Here is a 27,191-nt window from a genome sequence, read left to right as displayed (position 1 = left end):
TTTCCAATGAAAAGTAAGACGTTCAGTATGAATTAACGAAATCGAGCCTTCGATATATAAGAAATTATGCCTCTTAACCAAACCATAGTCAATAAATAAATAAATAAATAAATAAATAAATAAATAAATAAATAAATAAATATATAAATAAATAAACTAGCGTATCTTAAATTTCATAAGAAAAAAAGAAAATTCCAAGCACGACAATTCTATCAATGTTGGCATCGATCTTGCAGATGCGCATCGACAACCAAACAAATATGCATTTACATACATAGACAAAAGCGAATACACATGTAAGCACACATACGTTCTCGGAAGACAATCTGTTCGGTACACCGTGTACGCTTAATAATTTTCGCGTAAAAGTAGGACCTCGAGTAGAGCTCTATTCATGCTTGAATAATAATCGTAAATACTTCCTTATCAGCACGAGCCGCGTGAAAGAATCTCGAGTGCAACGTATATAAATACTAACCATTGCCAAACTCTCTTTTATCTCGCGCGGATTTACGCACGTAAATGTATCTATATGTATGCGCGGGCAAACAGATTATGCAGCAGCCAAGAAAATAATACGATAAACTACGCGTCTCATAACAATATCTTTTGAGCCATTGACACAGACGGTGACGTTTATGACATACGTAATACAGTTTAACCACCATAGCCTATTACGTTTCTTATACACTTTCTAACTAGCACTGCATATACCACTTATAATTCATATTGTAATATATCATTTGTATTATAGATACTCCGTAGTTTATTTATTTACGTGTTGTTGCTTATTTTTATATGTATACATTTTTTCTTTCTTTCAAATGTATTTATGTGTGTTTGTTTGTTAGTGCGTGCGTGAGTTCGTATATATATATATATATATATATATATATATATACATAGAGTATTTGTATTAGTAGTGGCTAGCACGCGTTGAAATCAAGGAGGTAACGCGCGGAACTCGAAGTGCAACCTCGCGTCTCCGTACGACTACATTTAGTACTCTCTATTATTCCCTTGCCTTTTCTTATTATTCCTATTCGTTTTATTATTATTATTATTATATATATATATATATATATATATATATATATTTTTTTTTTTAACACTCACTTTTATTAAAGCGTATATGCATCAAAGATAGATTATATTCAGAATAACAACACATAGATAAGAAAAAGGTGTTATTCGTTTGTATTAAAAATTCACGAGAATATAAAACAAAGGCGCGTATGCAAAGTTGAGAATTAGAGATTCGTCGGGGTTATGAATATTTGTAATCTTTCATAAGATATTTGTAATTATAGATTTTTTAGACGCGATTATAGTGATGTTAATAGCCAGTTAATAATATAAATTTTTACAATAAATTGTTTGACAGACTTCGGTTATTTTAGTTTTATTTTCAGGAATACAACGGCGTATTTCAATAAAGCGAATAAAAGTATATGGTAAGATAATATATGGCAATGTTGAATTCACGGATATACGGAAGCTTTTAATTTTCCATAGTTATATCTTCAACGATTGTATTATTTTTTCTCAAATAATCTTCATAATATAAAAAACTTAAGACCGCCTTAACTCACATCCAACAAAGACTTAGGAAAACAATTTTTTTTTCAAACGATAACACGATATTTTTCCTTTTAAATATACTTTGTAAGTTTTATTCGTACGTTCATTACTATGATATATATATATATATATATACTCATATGATTTTTTTAGAATAGAGAATATTGCCGATCATCCTTTTATGTACTCGCATATCTTTCATACTGTTTCCGCTAAATTTAATAAAAAAAAACACTATGATTTTCTGCACTCAAAGCTATCTGTATTAATATCTACTCAAATATCATTAATGAAAATGTATTACTAATAATAAGACCTTTGCTCATTATGTTTATTGAAAATACCGCTTTGTCAGATAAATTTGATAGTGAAAATATCTTTATAAAATATTAATTTGTCTTTAATTTTTAAATAAAAAAGACCATAGAAATCTATGTCAAAGATGATTTAGTTAATATATAAATGTACCGATGACATATTTGAGATTGAATGATTAAAGTAATTATAGATCAATTTTTTTCAAATATCATCAATACTTTTTTATAATAATATGTATTAAATATAGCCATGAATAATATGTCAAATCTGTAAATATTTCATATAGAACGTGTTTAATTTAATTCATTAAAAATTTCACGGTGCTTTTTAACAAAGATAAGAACCGATTCTATATTTTTACATTGATTCAATCAACGATAAAATTGAAACAATTAATATATACATATTATTGAAAAAAGTATTATACCAGCAAGCACCCAATGCTTTTCCCTGATGTAAACATTATTATTATTATTATTACTATTTTTTTTTTTACATGTTAGACTGCATAGATGCGATATGCTGAATAAAAGTTTACTTGAAATTATAAAATACACGAAAATTTGTTTTAAAATTTTCTATTAATATAATAAATCTAAGTAAACAATCTCTTTTTTAATAAGTATTTAAAAAAAAAAAAAAACTTCCATCAATTTCTCGAGATAAAAATGTCCAATTAGTTAAATCTTTTGTACAAATATATTGAGTTTATTATTTAATAAATTTTATTAGATATAAGATTGTACCATAGAAGTTTAACCACTTTTACGATTAACTATTAATAATATAATGATTAATATATAATTTTTAATTATTATTACTATTTAAGAAAATTCGACAAGTTTTAGGTACAATAAATTGAAAAATCTAGAAGTACGAAGAGGAATTTAAAAATATTTTATAAATAGAATAACTATTTTAATAACATTTTATTATTTTTTTTTTTATTAAAAAACGATATCTTCCGTTAAATTTAATTTTCTAATTTCAATTATTCTTTATTTTTTACAACGTTTTGTAAATATACTTCTTTGTGCTCTAATATTATAGGCTCTGTGATTAATTTTCAAATTTTCGCTGGGATTTATCAATATAGATAAATAATATATATATATATATATATATATATATATATATATCTATATAAAGATATGTTAAAATTTATATATGTCCAATTAATAATTAATTGAAAATAATTATAAATCTACTTTTGTATTGAAGAATAAGTCTGTGTTGTTTAATGATTATTATTGTACTAACAAAGAAAGTTTTTCTTTCAAATTCGATAAAAATTTTCAAAAGATATTCAGAAAATTGAACTAACGAATTTAATAATAAAATCATAAATAGTAATTGGAGCAAAATTACATTCTCATCGGCGCAATATATAATTTGGTTATAAAGACAGACATTTACTAGAAAAATATGGTAAACCGTTGAATATTTCGATCGCTCAAATTAGTATTTTACATTAGCAATTCAATATGCTAATCAATACTTTATTGCTTTTCTTCTAATTTCGGTTAAATTAACAAACCTCAAAAGTTGTTTGCTTCCTAAGTGAACTTTTTTTTCGATAAGAATTGTTGGGAAACTTAGCTATGAATAATCATTATTAAATTTATCAAGTAAAATTGAAATGTGATAAATTATACAACTAAATAAACTATGATTCCACTGTTTTAGTATCAGAATACATAATACATTAACTTTTATATTATTATTATTATTAAATTAAAGTAAATAAATTTAAATGAAAATTATTAGCTAGTAATTTAGATAGAAAGTTAATATTTAATAAGAAAACAAAGAGACAATATTTTACAATACCGAGTAATGGAAACTAGTAAAGTTCTGCGTATCCGATTCAACTTCTTGCCTACGAGTACGAACACATACTGACTTGAGTGCTCCAAAGGTACACCTGAGATTTTTTTATTTAACCAGATTACTCTGTAATTATGCACGCTTTCGTTGTTATTATTATTATTATTATTATTATTGTTATTATTGTTATTATTGTTATTATCTGCGTTGTTTTCTTCGGTTGTTCTTCTATTACAATCGCATGCATTGCTGACAATTTCATGAAAACTGCGCATGTTTATATATAATAGGTCCAATCACAAGATTCGTAATAAAATGAGTATGATAAATATAATTAATTGTACGTGAATGAGATAAATTATGCGATTCAATGAGATGACCAGGTCTCATATCGATAACATGAGCCGTATATTTTAATTCTTTTTGTCAATTTTGTCTTCACTTCCTCTTTCAAGTTAGTCTACAATAACAAGATTTTTCACAATTATACTTAATAAAACATGTAAGTTTAACTTTGCTCTTTTATACTTAACCTAAAAATTAAGCGCATAATGTCTTCGTCGTATATTTGTAACATGCGTTTACAATTCTGTATATAACAATTATAGTTATATATATATATATATATTTATTTCATCTTCTACTTTTAACGCTAAAACGTGAAATTTTTATAATTAACAAAGCAACATCGAGATAAGTAGTAAAAGCTATTACAGAAATGAATTTCGAATGATGAAATGAATATTGTAAACATGGAATGTTGCTTGATAATCGTAATTATTTTGTTAATGTTATCTTACGAAAAAATAACGATTGGTCTAATTATTGGAAATAAATTGAATTTTTATCATTATTAAGTAAAAACAGTTGTTATAAGTAAATCGAATATTAGTTCCTTGTGTGGGAAATATTTCTGGATCAGAGTTGTGGATGATTTGATCGAAATTTAAATAATAGATCAAGATTTTTAACTAAAATTATCAGTTAATAGAGATTTTTTCACACGATCATGGACTTTTCTTTTCGTTTTCACAACTCTGATGAACAATCGTTTTCAATTTCTCTCAGTTATCCAAAGGAACTTTAATTTATCCCTATTCGTTAAAGTACCCGTCGAATCAAAAAGGAAAAACGCTCCATCTTTACATTTTTATTATTTCATCTTTTCTTTCTTATTAGAGATAATAAGGAAATAGTGCATCATAACGATTAATAAGATACCGAGAGCAGACACGTGAGTTTCTTTTGTCGCGCGATAAGCCTAATTAACGAAGCCTTATAATTACATTAGCCGATTCCGTCAAATTGGCAAATGTAATAAAACTAATCCCAATCCCCCTCCCGCCGTTAAGCGAGCTTCGGCAAAGCCCGAAGAAAACCCAGCTTTGAAAAAGTTAGGCTACCTCGAGGACTATGCGAAAGTTGCTGATAGTCAAATAGAGATAGAGCGATATAGTAAACGGTGGTAGTGTGGGTGGATAGCGGTGGCGATGGGGCGACGGGGCGACGGCGGGGGTGTAAGGGGATGGGGCTAGGCGAGGTGGAGAGAAGGAGATCCCGAGGGCGCGTTCTCCCACTGAGTCTTTAAATCTACTTTTTGCTCTATTTCCTTAGTCTCGGTACGTAGAAATGTCTGAGCCTACATCAGTCTCATAGCCTTTCGTTTATCGTGAGTGAAATAGTGGGAAACGCGCGCACGAACGACGAACGACAAAAGAAAATCCGCCACATCGTCTCAAGCGGGAAAGTTGGTAAGCCGGTTGGCTTACATGTCACCGAAAATGCCGGCGAAGGTCTTCCGCAGGTTCTTCATGGTGTCCTCGCTGTCCTCGCTGCCCGTGTGGGATTGGCTGCCCTGCCGTTGGAACGGCAACCGCGAGGTCGGCGGCACCGGGGGCGGCTCCTCCTGGCGCCAGCCGACCGACGCCGCGTTGCTGCTCGTCGTGCTCGACTGGGACACTGCGCAAAAACGTGCCTCGTCAATCCTGTGCCTCCAATTGGCACGTGGGTGGCATGGTCATGGAGACCGGAAGCCGTGGGAAATTTGCCGAGGACTGCTTACTTGTCTCACTTAATATTGAGGGAGTCGCGAGGGAGTCGAGAGGAAGGAAAGCAGCATTGTCGCAATATTAATGAACAGTCAAAGAAATATTGGATGCAAATGTACAACATACGAAATGATTAAACTATAATCCACGAGAGCGTGCTGACTGCTACCAAATTGTTAATAGTGTTGTTATACGAATAATAGATATAAAATAGAGATTACGATAATATTGTGAGTACAATAATTATATCGTACTACCAAATAGTATTAACACAATATAATAATCTAATATTAATAGTCTAATATTATTATACGTATTCTACACTAGCAAGTTTTTCAATAATAAATGTGATCCTTATGAGAACCTCATGAAAGCACATTTGCATTACGAATGACATATTATGAATGACAATTAAATGATATATGTTATATGATTATTTAATGGTAAGGCAAATTAAATGAAAATAGTTTTTTTATTGCGCTGCATATTAATATAACAATTCATGCCTATTATTACTTATTTAAGGGCAAAATGTAAATTTTGAAGTTTTTCACTGAGGCAAGTTTAATATTCAAACATTTTATATGAACTGCAATTAATTATATGCTCTCTATATACATTAGATACTTTGATAATTAAATCACAAGATTAATACTAAAAACTTGTTGGTAATTTTGTGAAAGCAAGAAATTGTTTTATTCTTCAAAATAATGTACTGAACCTTATTGCATCATTTTCTTCTTATATATAGAAATGTCGAGCGAACAATATTATAATTTATTTATCGAGTGTTAATTTGAATATCATATTTGTGATGTACCGAATCTTTATAATTGCTCGGTGGCCTAAAAGAAAGAAAATGAGATTTATAATAAAATTTAAGGTTCTTATCTAATAACCTGACATTAATTTCATCCTGTACATTATAACATCCAGTATTTTAATTTAATGCTTCAATTGTAAGATTTTTAATATAATAGGTAATTTTATAAATTATTCTTTTTTTCTTGTCAATCATTCAGATCAATAACCAATTTACATATAACTTTTTAATAATATTTATAATAATATATCAATAATATTTAATTACTAAGAGTAAAATTTAAGAACAAGTAATATATAAATAATTTCTTCACATTACACTGATTTACTATAATTAGTTTTATGATGTTTTATCAAATCCAAATCGATCATTACTAAAATATTATTTACTAATTTGTAAATCAATACAGAATATTATTGTATAAGCGAAATAAATTCAATATTTCATTCATATTTTTTCTGTATATATAAGTATATATCATTTGTATAAAATTCATTAAATATATTTTTTACGAATTTTAACTATTGACTCAGACGTAAAAATTCTTCAACGTTATTTTTTTTTTTTATATTTTATTTTTTTTACATTAATTTTTTTTTTTTTTTTTTTTTTATTTTATTAGTTAACTCATAATAGAGAGGACGGGGAGGGGGGAGAGGATAATAAACATGTTAAACTTATATATCATTTGCATACAGCTAATTTAAATAAAAAAAGAAGGACGCTAAATATATAATTTATATAACTTCATCCTTCGGCAATTGAAAATTAATTTATAAATCACCGCCTAAACGAAAAATAACATTAAAATATATAAAAAATCAAAAACACATTGCAGACATTTAATTGAAAATCTATTGGTTAAAAATTATATAGGATTGATATGGAAAATTTTTCTATAATAACATAAAAAATTCTTTTATTTTCTATAAAAGCATGTACAAGAAAAAAAAAAAAAAAAAAAAAAAAAAAAAAAAATAGAAAGAAAAAAACTAACGATTTTATTTGTTTTTTGATATCATTGTTTTTTCGGTTTGCTCTTATTCATTTATTTTAATTGAATACCTGCGACGGCTATTCAATGGCCCACATAATGTCGAAAGGAACATTTTAATGTGCTCCCTACTCAATTACACGCGATAAAAAAATGAAACAAGCTGGATTTATTATTGCATGCTGACTTGGTAAAATAAAGCTTTAAAGACTCGCGCAAAATGTACGTAGAGTCATTTAATATCTACCGCGCATCTTAAAATATCTTAAATTAACATATTAAGTGCATGCGCACGAGGAGAGCTGAATATTTTGGCTCGCAAATGACATTAAATATTCGAGCTTTGAAATTCCTCTCCTTCGGCAAAAAGTAGATTAGCAATGAACGAGCGACGATTGGAGTGCGATTAGTGTGCACGATAAATACCCTGGCCGAGTAAGCGCTGCAGCGAAGAAATAAAAGAAGCGCAAGGACGGGAGTGCTTGGGAGCTTACGTAAGGAGTCACGGCGCTGGATCTGCTGGTGATCGGCGGTGCCGCAGATGGCCTCGGCCGTGGTCGAGCTAGTGGAGCCGACGCCGCTCGTGAGGGAGCTGCTGCTGCCGTAGGAGCCTGGTACGGGAGGAGCCCCGACGATGCTGCCGGCCAACCCGAACCCGCTATTGGTTTTCTCCTCGGAAGGGCTCGTCACGTCCAAGGAGCTCGACACCGAGCTCGTAGAACCCGCTGGTCGACAGTGAGTCTGAGATCGAGACGAGATAATTCAAGGTTAATATAACGGTGGTCCACGCTGCCGCCACGTCCTCCTCAATTTCAATGAGTCTACAATTTTCCTGCTTAATCTTTGTCATTCGTCGATAGCTACTATTCTGTCTCTTAGGTTATGATCCCTTATATTTTAATATTATAAAGTAAATAATTATCACTAAAGCAAGCGAATAGAGCTGTTGTTCACAGATAGTTGTGGTTAATTATTGATTATTGCGATGATGATTAGCTTTTCTTTTCTTTTCTTTTCTTTTTAATCTTATTAAAGTTCTTTTTTAGAATGGTGGCTATAAATATAAATGTAAGCAGCTGTAATGACGATTTAATAATTAATGAATCGATTGTCAAATCGTTAATTTTACGGAGTATCGCCTTATAATTGCAAGGAAAACACTTCTCTTGGGATGTAAATATTTTCAAGGGGAGATTACATTGAAGGCTATTCTATTAATCTTATATCAATATAAATAATTATACTTTGATAAAAACAATATTATTCTTTGAGCTTGGTTATAAATTTATAATTGACTTATTTTGTTAAGCTAAGATTTCAAAAATTAAACTTATCGTAAAGTCGCCGTAATTAATCATATGATAGGCCAGATAAAATGTACATATAAGATGACACGCCCGTTGATTTGACAAAAACCAAATCATTATGAGAAAATTCACCGTAAAAGATAAGCTTCTAATAAATCAGTGAATTTTAGCCTGAGGACTTTTTATTAGATAAATCGATGGCTTAAGATATATTTATACATTTACTCCGTCGGAATGAATGGAATTTCGACGAATACGACGTGCTAACGTCTGAAAATTAAAATTACTCCACTCAACGAGTAAATTTTGATAAATCTTATACCGTAATAATAGGAGAGTTCGTTGCATCATTTATTAATGAAAAATATAATAGCGGTATTGAGTGCCAAATCTTACAATTAATTAATATTTTTTAATCAACTGTTGGCTAATTTATTAAAAGAAGGTTAACTATTATTCCTATATCGTATCATTATTTTTATCTATCAAATTACATTAACATGATTCATTATACTATATTAACGACTTGTAAAATAACAATAAATAATGTTCATAACCAAATACTGTAAAGGAAGCTTAAATATTTATAAGTAAATATTAATAATTAGTAATGCTGCGCAGAAACGAGGAGTTCATTTTTGTGCAATGGATTACAAAATAAAATATTGCTTTGATTTTTATCGAGATGTGATATTAAAGTGAATTAATTGAATTTTTTTTGTTCACTATTTGTGATTATTATATAATGCAATACTTGGAATAAGGACATCTCCTAATTAACTTTTCAACTCAAAGTTCTACGGCTACTTGAAGTGTAGATTAAATCATTCAAAGTACATTTACACAATTGCCGAAGCTGACACTTTGACATTTGTTTGTCGGAGTTGTATCCGATCGGGACTTAACTATCATTTTATGTATATTGGTAGAGAGAGATAGAGAAAGAGAGAGAGAGAGAGAGAGAGAGAGAGAGAGAGAGAGAGAGAGGGAGAGAGTGGGAGAATGGGTGGGCGAGAGGGGAGGGGAGAAGCAGGGAGGCATTAATACATTCAGAAATATGTATAAAAAAACTTAAATAGTACATTATAAAATATAGTGAAGACTACAAATTAATAATTCGAATATTTCTAATAATTTAAATAATCTTCTATTGATGTAAAAACAACAAGTGAAAAATAATATTCGAAAATAAAGATATAAATATTAGGCGAATATTAATAGATAACTGATTTAAAATAAATTATAAATTATAAAATATAATTCGATTAATTTTTTTTTCTTTTTGTTTGCATTTGTGTATTGAAAAGTCTATATTCTTTAAGTATACATTTGTGAGAATAAAAGGAACATAAAAAAAAAACAATTTATCAAAATGCTTATCTCAGTAATACAACTTTTAAAACAAAAAATAATAGCTTTATAAATAATTATTTCATTTTAAATGGAATAAATAACTTTTCAGTTGTTTTATATGTAAATTGTATAACCGTACTAAAGAAGAAAGTGTTAATTTTATATTAAAATAAATATAAACAATAAATGGAGAGTTTAAGTTAAATATATACTGGTGCTTGAAAGTATCAATTTGCATACTGTAAATGCAAATTCGACTCTATAAATTAATGTTATTTTACTTGAGTTTGTGACATCCCACTGAATTCTTTTTAAATTATAATAATTAACACATTGATTCGTTGAAATTCAAAACCACAAAAATTATTAAATAATTTTGTATTAAATTCAGTTAATTTATTTACGAATTCGTCTTATATATATATATATATATATATATATATATATGCAATTATTTTCAACAATAAATAATATTGATAATATCGTTTATATTCTAAATATAAAGAAACATTTTTTTTATAATGAGCTGACAAACCGAAATATAGAAATTAATTCAATTTACAGGTAATCGCTAATGACAGTTCACCAAATTATATACGAACAACGCAAATTATTATTTGGTCGATGCACTATGTAATCTTATCCTAAGTATTTCATTTTTTCATAATCATTCGAGCCTTACTTCGATATACTAAGTTTATAGATTCTTTTGTATATAGAATAGAAATAAGTCACGATTATTATTATTGATTGTGTTTGCCAAAGGGCAAGTTTATATGCTACGCGATTTAATAATTTGATTTGCATTTTAATCGTCACATTGTGCGATTAGGTGGCTCGATCGCCCACAGGTGATTGCACATTTATTAAGCGATGGAACTATTCGTGCACATAATATTAAATACAGATTTATGAAACAGTAATGCTAAAAAAATTCCCTTGCGTTTTTTTTCGAAAGGAATAGATTTTGATTTTTTATCGTTGCTTGAGTGAAAATACAAGTGTAATTATTATTATTACAATTCAGTACGGCTTTATCAAACATCTGTCTAAAAGGAATTTAATATGAAAGGAATAATAATTGAAACACTGAATTAATCATTGTTTTTAAGTACATCATACATGTTTGTTTTTATTTCGAAAAACATGTTTTAATGCATAATATTATACATTCAAATTCTAAAAAAAGACAAAAATCATATTTAATGTCGTATAACAACAGGAGCAAGTTAATTATTCATTAAATAAATATAGATATTTATTTTATTGTTCTCGAACTAAGTTGAACGTACTAGTTGTAAGATTTTCTATAAATTCAATTAATCACTTAGTATGAGAAAGTGATTCGATTAAACTCTTAAATAAAATAATTAAGACGCATTATCTACATCAGTAGAATCATGCAGAATATAATATCACTGATAAAGCTTATTTTTATATAAAAATTTATTTACATCTAAAAGAGATTTGACAGGTAATAAATGACTTTATTTAGAGAAACTTATTTGCAAATAAATCTTATAAAATGCTTATAAAAATTATTTTAATATATGATATTATGAATCATGAGTAGCATTTGATATATACATATATACATGTACGTATGCATGTATGTAATTATGTATATATAAACATTTGTTATTTCATTAAAATAATTTAAAAATATATCGCGTATTTCATAAGTAATAAACTATTACGAGTGCTATAAATAATTATAAAAATTACAAAAATTAAAATTCTCCTTAGACCATCAATTTTTATTTCATATATTGATATATGAATATAATTTTTATAGAGACTTTTATAAAGAAATATATAATTAAAATTAATGACTAAAATTTAAATTTTTTTATTTAATTTTATTTATTTGTATAAAATATGACATATTATATAAAAAAGAAAAAAAAAAAGAAATAAAAAATTTGAATTTAGCTTTAATCGAGTTTCTTCATAAATACATTTATTGTATTTTAATGTAAGTATATTTACATTATATGCAGAAACTTTTAATAACTAATTTTTTTTTTATTTTTACATTAATAGCCTTTAAACTGTTTCCAATTTGTTCGTGTCATAATTTCTCTAATACTCTATTAATATAGAGATTTTTAATCCGTACTAACATGTTTCTTTTTGCTTTTTCTGTGCATATATGCACAGTTTGTATAAGTCTATTTATTTACTTTATCAAATAACCGTTGCACAGTATAATTATGTATATAGATATAAAATTGAATCAATTTCATCTTGATGAAGCTTAACTAGCAATTAATTATTCAAAAATTTCTATTGAATTTAAATACTCTTTTTTTTTTTTTTTCTTTTTTTTTTTTTTTATGAACTCCTAGATTCTTTTAAGACATTATAAAACATCCAGTGGCCAAACATATTTCACCCTACACCTATTTATATAAGTGCATTACTATTATTAATATTATTATATTATTATCTTATATAAAAACTTGCGCTAACCCACGTGTAACTATTGAGCAAAAGGTATAAATAAAATCACGTAAAAATTATTTACCGCTGCCTATGGTGAAACTCAAACTTTTAATAGTCTTTCTCACTCTATTTTAAAAACGAACCTTGCAATAATAAAACCTCTCCCACTTAATTAATATGAAAATTAAAAAATTTAAAACTACTCGGACGTGTATTTGTCTTCGGTTTATCATTTCATCAAAGACTCAATTTAACTATAAAGGAACACCTCCAGTCCCACAGGTCAACATTCTGATTGAAATTATAAAATAATATTAATTTCCCTGGACAATAAAGCCCAAAGTAGTCTTAAATTAATGATTAAATTAATTAATGGTATCGGTCCAGGTAGAGTATCCAAGTGCAAGTACCTGCATCTTCGAGGTTACCAAATCGGCAATGTGGCGACGATCCTCCTCCTGGGTATCGCCCATGAGTGAGAGGGCGCTATCGTTAACTTCGATGATGTACTCTTTATTGTTCTGGCTGACCAGCAGCTCGATGGCGCAGATGTCCAGGCCACCGAAAAGCTGGGATATTTGATCGATCCAGGAGCGATGCTTCTTCGATATGGACATCTGCTCGAGCATCGCCGAACCCGTGTTAGACTTCCAGTTGCCCGTGATACTTTTGCGTCTGCCCCGATAAATCATTGATTCATTAACAATTTGTAGCGTTATTGGTATGCTCAAAGGTATACATTGGTCTGGCAGGATGTTTTTCTATTATCCGAATGACCAGGGCAAGAAACGAAAAATTCTGTTTTAAAGACATTTTACAGTTTCGGGAACACGATTTTCATAAATGCTATCGCTTAATTAACTCGGGCCCTATTAACATTTATATGTTATTTAATGTTCAATGAGTTGTTTAGGGTGAAACACTTATGTATTCGTATTTATTACAATGTTTCTCACAAAGTCCTAACGTTATTTCCAACTGAAGTGAAAATTATAATCAAAGCAGCGCACGAAGAGAAATTGCAAGTCTGAAATTAGCGCGGAATTAATTCCTTTTTTTTTTCTTTTTCTTTTTTATTATGTCTTACAACAAACAATGTGAAATCTCAAAATATTAAAAACAATCGGCAATTATACTCTAAATGATAGTAAAGTTATAATAGTATTTATCATTATGTATCATCGATTAAATCACAAAAATAATTCTTTTTCTCATCCATCCGTTGATCATAGAATTTTCTAACTCATTTATTTTAAAGACTGAGAGTGGTGATGTTTCAAATTATTATAATTTTTTGTTATAATGTTTTAATTTTTCACATGCATTTATGATTAATTGCTGTGATAATTGTAAATAATTGTATAAAATTCAAACAATAAATGTAAAAAATACAATTGTATTCGAATGAGAATTTCAAAATTATGTATAATAATAAATTAATTGACATTAACCATTTGATGAGAATTTTATAAAATTACCACTGATATTCGGTATATTATCCTGTAATATTTCATTATAATCGTAATAAATATTCGAATCATAATACAATGGCACCATTATTATAACAATATATTTTAATAATTATATTTAATGAAATCTCCTAAATAAATTGAATATGTGCTTTATAAACATAACTGACACATTTTAAATAAGAAGAAGTATTATATTATTTGTTTAAATTAGATTTGCTAATCGATTAAATTTTTTTCAATCTCTCATGAAATATGAAATCCAATTGAAATATTCAAAAATATGCGAATTCCGTGTATATGCAAAATTTTAATATATAAATTAATCAAGTGTATAACAAATAATTTTATTCCCCACTTGAATGTACTAAATTTAAAGAAATTAAAAGATGCTAGTGACAGTAAAATAGGCTCGAAACAATCGCGTCCTTTAAATTAAAATATCACAAATGTGAATGTACTTTCTTTCATTTAAATTGCACTCACTTGAAGGCCCTGTAATTATTCCCAATCTTCTGCACGTGTAGATCACATTTGGTATGTATGTACGGCTCGGCGGTGCAATAATGGTTGGTCACAGCTACTAACGATGCTAAATCGAGGAATTCCTGGTTGTTGTTGGCTCTAGCCTTACCAACACCACTATGCGCGTGTCCCAGTTTTACTATCAGTGGATATCCCGGTGCGCTTACCTAAAATTACAAAGTCAAAAAGAAAAATATGACCACTGCGTGATGAATTGATGTTTCATTTTTTTTTTTCTTTTTTTTTTTTTTCTTTTTTTTTTCCTGAAAAATAAATTTTAGGGAAATAATATTATAAGGATATATATTGTAAGAAACATTATAGAATTAACTGGTAATGCATTTATTATGATATATTATTAATATAATTGTTATTTGGATTCGACATTCGATTTCATCATTTGAATACTGATAAAAGCAACAATATTCTATATGAAATGTTTAATTAAACAATTTATCTGCATAAATTTATGATTTAACGTGTGTTATTCTAAGTAATAATTTAAAAAAAAAGAACAACTTGATTTGAAAATAAAATACTTCTATACAGTCTTAATTGTTTAGTGCGGTATATAAAAATTTATAATCGTTCATGAATAACACATAAATTTCAATAAATTTTATATAAACTATTAATGAAATTGACTTTATATTCCAAGAATTAAATTATTTGTTTTATTGATTAATTATACTAACACTTTAATATAGTTTTATTTGATTATTATTTTGTAACTTCTTTTCTTATGCAAAGCATTCAATTCGTTATAAGAAAGCGATCATTCATGGCAAATGAAAAAGTCATTCTATTTAGAACGTACTAACAAAAATAAATATTAAACAATAGATTTAAATAATTAATTTTTAATTATTATAAATATCGAAATTATAAGTAATCGTATGTAATATTTTAAATGCCTTTAGAATGCATATTAAACTAATAATCTTTTTTTTTTTTTTCCAGGTATTCAATAATTACAGATCCCATGAAAATCTTACCAATAGAATTATCGCAAAGTAATCACAAAATTTACTAATAATGTTAGAGTAATGTGAGATTTAAAAACAAAAACGAAAACAAAAACAAAAACGCCCAGATTTGTAAAACATATTAAAAATTTATTAAAATATGAACCGTGCATTATAGAGTAGAAGGATTGAAATTTTTCTTTAATTATTCGATTTTCTGCAATGTTTTATAATTATGTTATATTTGAATATTTCAAAAATAAGTTTATCTACCTGAGCAGCTGGCGCTCGTAGTTTCTCACTTTTAAAAAGTAAACGGGAAAGTCTTGTTCAATCAAGGGAAACGTATAGATGTGTTACGTAAGTTTTTAACAGGTTTTGCCTAGTTCTTAGAAACTCTTTGACAAGGAAGGACTATTACGGTTCAATAGTTTAGGTAAAAAATTGAAAATTGTGTCATTTCAAATTAAATACTTAGAGGAACAAAAGAAGGAAATAAGGAAAATGTTAATTTTTTTCAATTAATTCTGTTATTCAGCCTTTTGCTTGATTATGTTTTATATAAATCACGATGACTATTGGAAATCTCAAGTTTTTCATTAAAAATTACGATCATGTAATAATATCTATTTTATAATACAAATGAATATCCTCCTTTTTATTAAGGCTTATCTCTATGAAAATAATGTATTTTTAAGTGCAGTTTTGCTGCTTTAATACTTAAACATATTCATGCCAATGCTGATCAATATTATTTGTTAGGGAAAAATTACTAATTACTTACTTCAAATAATTTATTAATTATAAATGTGAATTTCTTAAATTATAAATGTAAAATCGTGATTATATTATAAATTAAATTTTTAAATGGTATATATTTTAAGAAAAATAATAATTACGATGCATTATATTACATTAAGATTTGATCAACATAGATATTAATGTCATACTTAACAAATTCTTTTAATTTATATTCAAGTGTTACGTATTTAAAGGCATTGATACAAACGTAAACACTTGGTAATGTAAAAACAAATTTCTCAAAAAAAGTTTATTATGAATTTTTTTTTTATATTTTTAGTTCTAATTACTAATTATATTACTATGAGCTGACAATATTACGTCAAATTGATTTAATTTAAATTTTAATGAACTGTTTTATAAATAGATCATCATTTTATTATTAATACATTTTATAACTATTATTTATCGATGATTTATTAATACATTTATTGTATTTAGTCATTTTTATCACGATAGTAAAAATCAAATAATTCTTTGTTAAGAGAAACATAGAATCTTATAAAAAAAAAAAAAATTAATGAAAGTACTGTGCCGGTTTAAAAACAAATTATTAAGTAAATCGCCGATTATATTCAAGAATAAAGCTTTTTCCATTAGATATAGAAACTTCTTGGCCTCTGCTAAGCTTCGATAATCATTATTTAAAAAAAAAAATCTTTACCAATATATTTATTTAATATATTTTGAAAATAAATAAATAAATATATATATATATATATATATATATATATATACAAAGTACAGACTGCATGCATACATATATCTAAACATTATAATTTATTAATATTAATTACATAAAGACATATAATTAATATTAGATATAGAATAGACTTTTCATTTAAAATTTTTATTTGCAATATTATCAAAGTAATTATCGTATGTTCATTTAATAAAGAACCTTTATTAAAACTTTTTCAATATATTAAATTTCAATATAAATATTACTTTAACTAATCACATTTTATTCCATTGTTAAAAAAATAAATAAATAAACTTTTTATTACATTAAAGAACTATTTATATTTTATATTTTTACAGAAGAATTCCTCTAAGCTTAAAAAATTTTTAGGGTGAAAATCAATTTTTTTCTTTAATAAAATTGACAATTTTTAATTTATTTATTAAATTAATTTTGTAAGCAATTGCTTTTAATAGAATGATTCTTGATAATGAAGAAATTGTATAACTGTTAAGCATAATTTAATGCTTTATATTTAAGACTTAATCAATCATAATTTTTCTTAACAGAATTATTTCGAAGGAAAAATTCAATAACTAAAATGAAATTACGATGAAGTTTTAAAATTAATGATTGTATTAGATTAATATTAAAACTTAAAACACATTGTTTTAAATATTATTATCATTATCAATATGTGCATACTTAATTGTAACATAAATTTAATTGTCATATAAATGCCTTTATAATTTTACGATAATAAAATTTATCATACAAAGTCAACATTCGCTATTCCTATTTCATATTTCGCATTTACAATTACTTTATCACAGTATAAAGGGCGACGAAATAAATCTGAATTATCTATTAATTGTTCAAGATTTAAATTCGAATAGTCATTGTCAATTTTTTCTGATTTCCTATTAAGTTTTTAATAACTTAAAATTAGTATTAAAAGTGTATTTTCATATTGTAAAAATGTAGTTTCACCTTGAAACAATTAGCTTTCTTTTTATATGTTTTTATTATTCATTAATATACCGATGCATTTGTACAGTAAATTTACAATAAAATAATATTTGTTAATTAATAGAAAAATTTCTATAGCGTAACTACAATAACTGTAATAAATTATTATTTAATGTAGGATTTAAATTGTATACTTTTATTGAATATCTTAAATAAATATTGGAGTATAATATTAAAATGTAATATTGTATATTTATTTGAAATATGGTAATTTGCAATGTTTGTATGCTTTTGTTATTAGTATTATTGGAATATAATTTATAAAATTACCTCCATGTCTTAAGATAAACAATACTTACTCAATTATAGTTGGATTCATTTTTACTCGTCTTAAAATTTGTCAGCGAAGAACAATGTTATTAACAAAGAACAAAACAAAAACGAAATAAAAAAAAAAAATAAAATAAAAAAATAATAATAATAATAATAAAAAGAAAAAAAGAATGGAAAAACAATGGGTTCAACCTTGATATAGAAAGAATCTCCACAGATTATCTTTAGCCTCTATGTAACTACGTACTTTTATGGTAAAGATTGATCTTTCTTTCAAGGTTGGACTGAAACAGCAAGTTTTATCACTCGCTGTAACATTTTTCATGATTCTACAGACCTTTCTTGGAAATGATAAATATCTATAAAATTATGGTGTTTCTTTTGAATTGTGCTAAACAAATAATTTATAAATTTTACTGAAATATCTTTTCCATCCAAATTTTCTTGTAAATCCCTTATCAAGTGTTGCACAATTTTAATCGGCTCATTATATAACTAATGTTTATTAATAAAATACTTTTGAATTGAATTGCTTTTTAAAATTACATAAATATTATTTTTAATACAGGCAATAATATTTTATTGTAAATTTTATTAAATTAAAATTTTCATTCAATTATATCAGATTACTCAAATTACTCAAATTTTTAGAATATAATGAATGTAACAAATAAAATTTCTACAATCTGCTAATCATTTTTAAATAAAATAATATAAACATTATGTGATTAAGCTCTTATTTTTCTTTATTTGATAAAATTCGAAAAAATTTGACAATTTACAAATAGTTTTACATCAAAATTTCAAGTAAAATAGAAAATTGATTAGAAATTTTCTAATTTGCGTGGAATTTCTTGTATTATCTTTGTCATCGTGACTTTTTGTCAAAAAAATTCTTTTCCAGTCTATTTTAAAATACAAAAAAGTAATTTTGAAGTGTCAATTTTCAATAGTCAACTGAAGCTAAAATCAATAGATAGACATTTTTTTTTATTATATATTAATCGTTTTTAGATTGTCGTGATTTTTTTTTAAAGCTATGCACTTTAAAGAAACTATAAAAATCCATCACATTTATAAAAATATATATTACATTAAAATCCAACGTGAAAAAAAACGAAATTGTAGTATTAGAATTTTTACTCTTTTTAAACAAATGTCAAAAAATATATATTACATATATGTATTATTATATCATCATAATGTTTTGTATTTTCATTCTAATTTTGTGCATTTGCGTCCCTCTTGCTTTTCTGACAAAGACAGTAAATCCGAAATAAATTAATTTTCCAAACGATGTTTTTATACTTTGAAAGTTGTGTAAATTGTTTAAAAGTATTTAACAATAATGGAACGACAAATTTCTAAATAAATTTCCAATTGAATATCCAATCACTTTATTCAAGTTAAAATATTTGGTATTTTCAAATGTGTTAACTGTTGTGAATTGTTTTTTAAAAAATTGTAAAATTATAATAATGAGAGAGAAAAAGAAATGTGAAGTGAAAGACGAAAAATTTATATAAAAATTCATAGTATCGCAAGGGAAATGTAAAGATAAAAAATAGAACAAACTGCGTAAGAGAGGTAAAGGAATATTGAGATTAAGGAATCAAATCAGAAACTTGTAGATGTGAAATAAAGAAAGATAAGCTTACTCTTCTCTATACAACAGTGCGAAGAGAATATGAAGAAAAGTAAAGAAGAGTCAAGGCATAAACACAGAAGAAAGTAAAATAAAAGTTGCGTTTGTTCATGCGTGCGCGCGTGTGTGTATGTGTATGTGTTTTGTTTATGCATGCCTAGGTGTGTTTGTGCGTGTTTTGTTTATGCATTTGTAGGTGTGTTTGTGCGCGCGCGCGTGCGTGTGTGTATCTTTTGTGTGTTGAGCGCGTCTATGTTGTGTGTGTTGTGTGTTTGTTTGTTTGTCTCTCTCTCTCTCTCTCTCTCTCTCTCTCTCTCTCTCTCTCTCTCTCTCTGTTTGTGTGTTTTGGTAAACGTGAAAGAAAGAGAGAAAATGAGTGGTTTATAGAATAGGGAAAAAGAAAAAGTAGTCAGAATACGTAAGGATAGGAAGAGGAAAAGAGAAAAAAAGGACGAAAGAGAGAGGCACATGGAGAGGAGAGGAGAGGAGAGGAGAGGAGAGGAGAGGAGAGGAGAGAGAGAGAGAGAGAGAGTGAGAGAGAGTGAGAATTATCGCAACGTGTTAGTTAGTTGCCCTATTTTAAAGTAGTATGAGTGCGACATCGCGTCGTCACGGGCTTCGCACTTACCCCGGGGAGATAACGCGGGTTCTTTATAAACTTACGCTATCACGGATGTTATAACGAAGACGGCGATAAGATTCGCGATTTGTATATTATGAAATGGGACAGACTGTTGCGCGCGAGCGTACGTTTGCGCTCCTCCTATCACGCAGAGAGAGAGAGAGAGAGAGAGAGAGAGAGAGAGAGTAAGTGAGATGGGGAAATGTAGGAGGTGGGGAAAAAAGAAACTTTAAGCGAGAGACGAAGTACACAGCGAGATTGCTAAGAAGTGAAGGTGAGTTCGCAGTGCTGTTCGAGCTTTACACGCGACGAGATGACAGAGTTTCTGTCTCGGGCTTAAGCAGTGTCGGGTTGATTAGCTACCCGCGTATTTTTAAATTCAGTTGTTGGTCGAAACAGTTTCAAAGTGCTATAAAACGATAATGTTAATACACACATTGAGTATCGTGTTCCTTTAAGAGTTTAATTTTTTAAAATAATATAGTGGTGAGAATAGAAAGAAATTAGACGCTTATTATATGCTCATTTACTTCCTACGGCGTTTGTTGCTAAGCATTCGAAGGTAGAATAAAATTTTCAACAATTACTAAATTGCGCAAAAAATAAGTATTTAGAACTTATATTTAGAAATATGAATATTCTTCTTCTTTTGCTTTTCATGTTTATTGGAAATCGACATTTAGAGAACATTATTTACCAGTAAATTAACGTTGAATAATACCGATGTTCAATAATACGAATGATAAGCTATGCAGGATAGGTCAATGACTATGATGAGCATTACACAACTTTATTTCTTGAAATTATGAGAAAACAATGTAAAAAAAAAATGTATATATATATATATAAATAATATAAGAAGGATATTTCATATTATAATATTTAATAATCGATCAAATATTCCATAATGGAACATTAAAATGGCATTCTTACAAAATTTTGAAATCATATGAAAATTCTAATTATAGTCGATATGTAACAAATAATGTACATATGTGTGAGAAAATTCAATATATCTCTCGGTATTTTATAAACTCTACAACAATAGATTAATAAAAATCATCTAATGATTGAAAATAAGCATTCGCATTTACATAGTGTTTACATGCGTGAGCACACCCAGTTATGCGTATATAGTGCATGTGCATATTACATTAATGCATACTTACATTTTCACTTTGGTAAAAACAAAACAAAGTGATAGCACATTGCTATACAATGTACAATAATTCATTTTCTCAACAATCGTTACATTTTTTTGAACGTTATGTTTAAAGCAATATTATCGGAGTTAATTTACAACCGAACATTATCAAATGATCTATTTAACCCGAATAATCCGATAATTAAATCAATGTATTTAAAAGGAATGTGAAAATTTTTTATTAATGACTTTATGAACGAGCACAAAAATATTATATCTAAGGTACATGATGACCTAGTAATTTATCAACAGAGACTGCCCACACCAAATTTTACAAATATTTGTATGGTGCGACTTTCTATTTAATACCTGTACTATTAAGATTTCAAATCGCAATTTCGTCTAATAGATATATTCAACGTCGTTCGCTAATACTCTTTTAACGTCCATCCGTACTGACCAATACTAAAAGAAAAGTCTTATTTTTCAAATGTACAAATGTCTCCATCAATTCATCAATTTTAATCAATATGTGGCTTTCAATTAATTAACTTTATTTCACGTGCTCACAGTAATGTGGCAATAAAAATTCCATCCAGCTTACGTATTAGTCAATGTAACGGCCGATTAAAATAAGTTACATACTTTTTCCTATATAAGCAATTAATTACTACGATTAAAATGATATTTATCATATTCGTTTATAATACGTATTTTATGGGAATTATAATACTTAAATTTTGTTAATCCTTCTTTGAATTATATTCTGAAATTCCTTCTCGACGGCCTATACTTATCTCATACCAATCTCAATTCGTTTTTAAATAAAAAAAAAAAAAAAAAAAGTTTGGCCAGAATGAAACTTATGTAAAGACAATTACATACTGTTGTATAAAAAATCAATTTATAAATGTGTGTTTAATCAATATTATTAACGATAATAAAAATAATAATATTACATTGGTAATGTAATTATTATCTTGAAGTTCGTGCATAACAATAAATGATTAACATATTCTCAGATTATTTATCACAGTCGCGCAATGCCAATGAATCGAATGGAAAAAGAAAGAAAAGAAAAAAAAGAAAATCAGAGAGACAAATGGCATAGCTAAGCTCGAGCATTATCGATGGGAGTTGAAATTACAGGGACCAAAAGCAAGATTTGCAACGATACTTTTATCGATTGTGCAATTAATGCGCTGAACGCATCGCAGATCACGTCATTTTCAACACACCCGTTTTTTCAATCATCGACATGCGAGAAACAAAAGGCACTAAGAACTAAGCTATGAGAAATTATCGAAAGGCGTTGGAGTCATTGTTAATGGAAATAGGACGCGATGATTGAGATAGAAATCTGAAAAATTTTGACAAAATAAAAAAAAAAAAAAAAAAACAGAAGATCTGTATCGTATTACGAAAGGGAACTATTTTTTCGTGATTTCTTCATTATCTCTCGCGGCTCATCCTTTTAATACGCGACAAAATTGCCTTGCAGATCTACAATAATCTAAAGTGATTCATCATGTCCATTATAGTCCATTATATTGGTGTTGAAACTATATGATAGATGATAAATTGTTTATAGTAGTAATTAGGTATCATTAAGTCAAGTTGTGCAGTAGATTACAGATGCTTTAACACTTTACAAATGTATTTTACACTTAACACTGAAGCGTCAATAACGCATGTACAAACAAGTTGTTAATTATTATAATTATAGAATAAATACGATATTATAAGTGCTTAAATAATCTTTTATGACACTTTTACAACTTTTATAAAAATAATGTTTTTGTAGAAAATTACTGCCACTATATAATCGCATCTATGGTCTTTTGAATAGAATTGTTGCGAAGTAATTCCATAGCCCATAAAAATTGATAACGGACATAGAAATTATTCATTTAAAAATAATAAAAATTAATCATATCGCTTGATCGCTTCGTTACTCGTTTTAACGGCATACTTTTGAGTGACTTAAAGTGATTTTGAAAACTCGGGACTTCTAACGCATTACGATGATATACGATATTCCTATTAATAAAAATTTATATAGAATTTTGGCAAAAATGACATCACTGAATGCAACAAAAAGAAGAAAAAAAATCTACGAGGAATATTATTTTGAATTTATTCGAATCATTTCAATTATATTTGTTGCAAATTGAATTTACAAAATGTCGATGTCAAACGAATACCTACTAGCACTTTACTATAAATAAAAATATTAGGCTTTTTTTATTTATTAATTAAGAATATTATTGATAAACGGTGATGAACTAATCTGAGACGTATTTAAAACAAACAAACTTTTCAATTATTAAGTATAATATCAAATTTTTATTTCCTTACACTATTTATTATTAAATCCACATGATTCAGATTTCATGAAACTGTAGCGTGTGAACATGAACTTACAATTTCACCCGAAGATACGCGAAGCACGAATAAATGAAATAAAATCAAATTTCCCATTTGCGAACTGACTCGTTATCGCTTTTCAATTGATGAATTTCATTTTCTCAGGATCGCTTTTATTTTTATAAAAAGTTATGTTTTTTTTACCCATTAATTAAAATAAAATTTTAATTTACGCGTTTGTTCTCGTTTATCATTTTGTTAATTATGTAATATCAGAAATACAACAGAAATGAGCACCAAATATATATTGTGGATACTTACATACACTAAGGAATACTTTGTACAATAGGAAATGATCTTGTCTTGTGTACTAAAAAAAAAAAAAAATATAAGTGGCTTTGTGTATAATGTCAACATTATAGGAAATAGAATTTTGACTTATCTAGAAAATGAAAAAAGTGGTTTATTAATTAATGGCAATAGTCGTTACTATACATTTAAAAGTATTAGAAATAAAAATATTACCATTCCACGTTCAGCTAAATAAATATACGGATAACAAGAGTAAATTATTTAAAACAATTGAATGATTAATAAAACTGTATTAATATATTAATAAAAAGTACAATTTAAAAACATTATCTTCTAACCATTCAATTTGTTAAAATATAAAAGATTTTTATCGATATATGAAATGCAATGATAGATTAATTTTACTTTCAAGTTTCATAAAAATACAGTGTTCTTATGTGGCCAATATACAATACGAAAATATCTGTAAAAAAAATTTCATAAAATTTATGCTTATGCGATATGCCATAGGATTTTTCTCTGACATAATAAATCCGGGCTTTCTTTTATAATGTAATGTTCTTCCTTTAAAACGAGTTACCGGAAAAGATTTGATTTGTATTAAAGATATATTGTACATAATAAATGTTGAATTTAAGGAAGTCAATATCATCTGGAATAATATAAGCACTGAGGATATTCATATTTTTACTTCCGTTAAAACCGAATATTTATGACATCTGTAATATGATAAAGAGATTATGTGAAATTATGTTATTATGTGAAAATATGTAATACTCGTATTGTGTATTTTTTTGGAAAATTGCGAGAAAAATGGCTACATTGATGTTTGTTCATCGAGTGTTAATAAGTACATACGCGTATCGCGGTTTATCGACAGCACTTACTTTTGAACGTGTGATAAATTCGTGAAAGTTTGTGCCAATTGCAATATAACACAATAAGTATCGAGGCGCGCGCGATAAGAAAATTTTATACGTGGACAAATCTCGGCTCGCTCGTTAAGAATCCAAAATCCAAAGCAAATATTATTGTACTGTTAAAAGGGCCTGTATTTAAAAAAAAATGTTCTTAGCCCACGTTTGCCCTTATTGAATTACCTGCCAAATACTAAAAATATTTATTATTACTGCTTGAAATCATGATTATTAGAGGCTACAGTGTTGTAATAATTTAATGTAAACCAACGGTAAATATATAAACTCAAAATACATAAAATTAAGCAAGTTGGAAGTGGCGATAAAAATGTACTCATCAAAGCGTAAAATTTACGCTCCCCTGGAAAATCTCAGTCGGCGATCGCTCGAAAGGATCAACGGAGAGAATAGCGGCTACCTGAAAGAGACGGAGCATAAAATCAAGACGTGGCGCTTCATAGGTGCGATCCCATGGAAATTACAGTGGTGTCGGTATATCTGTGCAACTGGGAACGCACGTCACTTTCGTAACTCGACGATGTCGACGATTACCAAGCTGAATATCTCCCAGCAACCGACGTCTCACTTTGCATAGCTTGCACGGCCAAGCTTAGTTAAAAATGAATTTCTGCTCGATTATAATTTGGTAATATTTGAAAATCCGTCAAAATATTCATCTGGATGTTTTGCCGTGTCAGCAATTCTCATCGAGAAGTATATTAATAATTTATTTCGGTTACTCATCGGTCGAAGGCGTTTCTTTTAAAGGGCATGTTGCAGTATCGCACATTAATTAACAATCGATAATTATTGATAATCGATGGCTTTCCATACCTTAATATATCAAAAGTAGGTAGCAAAATTTTTTTTAGATAAAAAGTACAATTATTTTCAATGACTAAATATGTGAAATATGTGAAAGAATTTTAATACTTTGCGTAGACGGGATTTTTGGTTGCCCACCATCACCTTATATATATATATATATATATATATATATTATAACATAATCATTAATTTAAGAGAAAATAAAAGAAAAAAAATTTTTGATATTTAAATAGAAATTGTGTAATAGATTTTACCGCAATGTCCCTTTTGAATTATATCCAATTGTTTTAAAATAAATATTCTCCCAAGTTCACATTAAAATACTGTTTCATACTCTACACAAATTTGCATATCATATAAATATATTACTTTTGTTTATTATTATCTTTTATCTATTATTTATAACTTGCTTCGTTTTGTCATATCTATTATTTATTTCCTCGGTTGTTCTGAAATCGTAAGTAGTTTTGTAAAAAAAAAAAAAAAAAAAATAAATAAATAAATAAATAAAAAAAAGAAAAAAAAAAGAAGAAAAAAAGAGGAATAAAAAAAAATTATGACAGTAACATGTTTTAAAATACTATAAATTTCAAAAATATCGGAACAACCGAGACAATTTATAAAATGCGAAGGATATGTTGTAGAGAAATGTTACGATTTACGATCGATTTGTACGTCTTGAAAGGAATTACATAGATCTAAAGACTACTGACTTGCACTGACTTTGAGCGACTTTGAGTAAAGTCACAGTAGTTTCAGGTAGGTAAGTAAGTCCTTCGTGCGAGGCTATTTATCTTATTCCTGTCGTACTCGTTTTAGAAATGTAGTTATTTTATAAATTAGTATCAAGTAATCACATTTAAGTTCACATCCGCTTATGCTTGTCACTGCAAATTTCTCCACGTGCTTCGAAATT

The 27,191-nt window shown here is 27.5% G+C and overlaps 1 protein-coding gene across 1 annotated transcript in view; it reads right to left on the bottom strand.

Annotated features, from left to right (window-relative positions):
- Window positions 1-4,778: 4,778 nt before the first annotated feature.
- Syn (synapsin) overlaps window positions 4,779-27,191 on the bottom strand; it is a 99,867-nt gene continuing 77,454 nt past the window's right edge. Inside the window, exons 8-11 of the mRNA XM_011496723.1 lie at window positions 14,652-14,857; window positions 13,107-13,371; window positions 8,086-8,332; window positions 4,779-5,685 (exon numbers count right to left, since the gene is read on the bottom strand). Of these exons, the coding sequence (XP_011495025.1) occupies window positions 5,492-5,685; window positions 8,086-8,332; window positions 13,107-13,371; window positions 14,652-14,857 (912 nt within the window). The 3' untranslated portion in view covers window positions 4,779-5,491. The remainder of the gene's footprint in view (window positions 5,686-8,085; window positions 8,333-13,106; window positions 13,372-14,651; window positions 14,858-27,191) is intronic.

Source organism: Ceratosolen solmsi, unplaced genomic scaffold (genome assembly GCF_000503995.2).
Source record: "Ceratosolen solmsi marchali unplaced genomic scaffold, CerSol_1.0 scaffold29, whole genome shotgun sequence".
Lineage (NCBI taxonomy): Eukaryota > Metazoa > Arthropoda > Insecta > Hymenoptera > Agaonidae > Ceratosolen > Ceratosolen solmsi.
The sequence above is the reverse complement of the archived record's forward strand: the minus strand, read 5'-3'. Positions and strand labels throughout refer to the sequence as shown.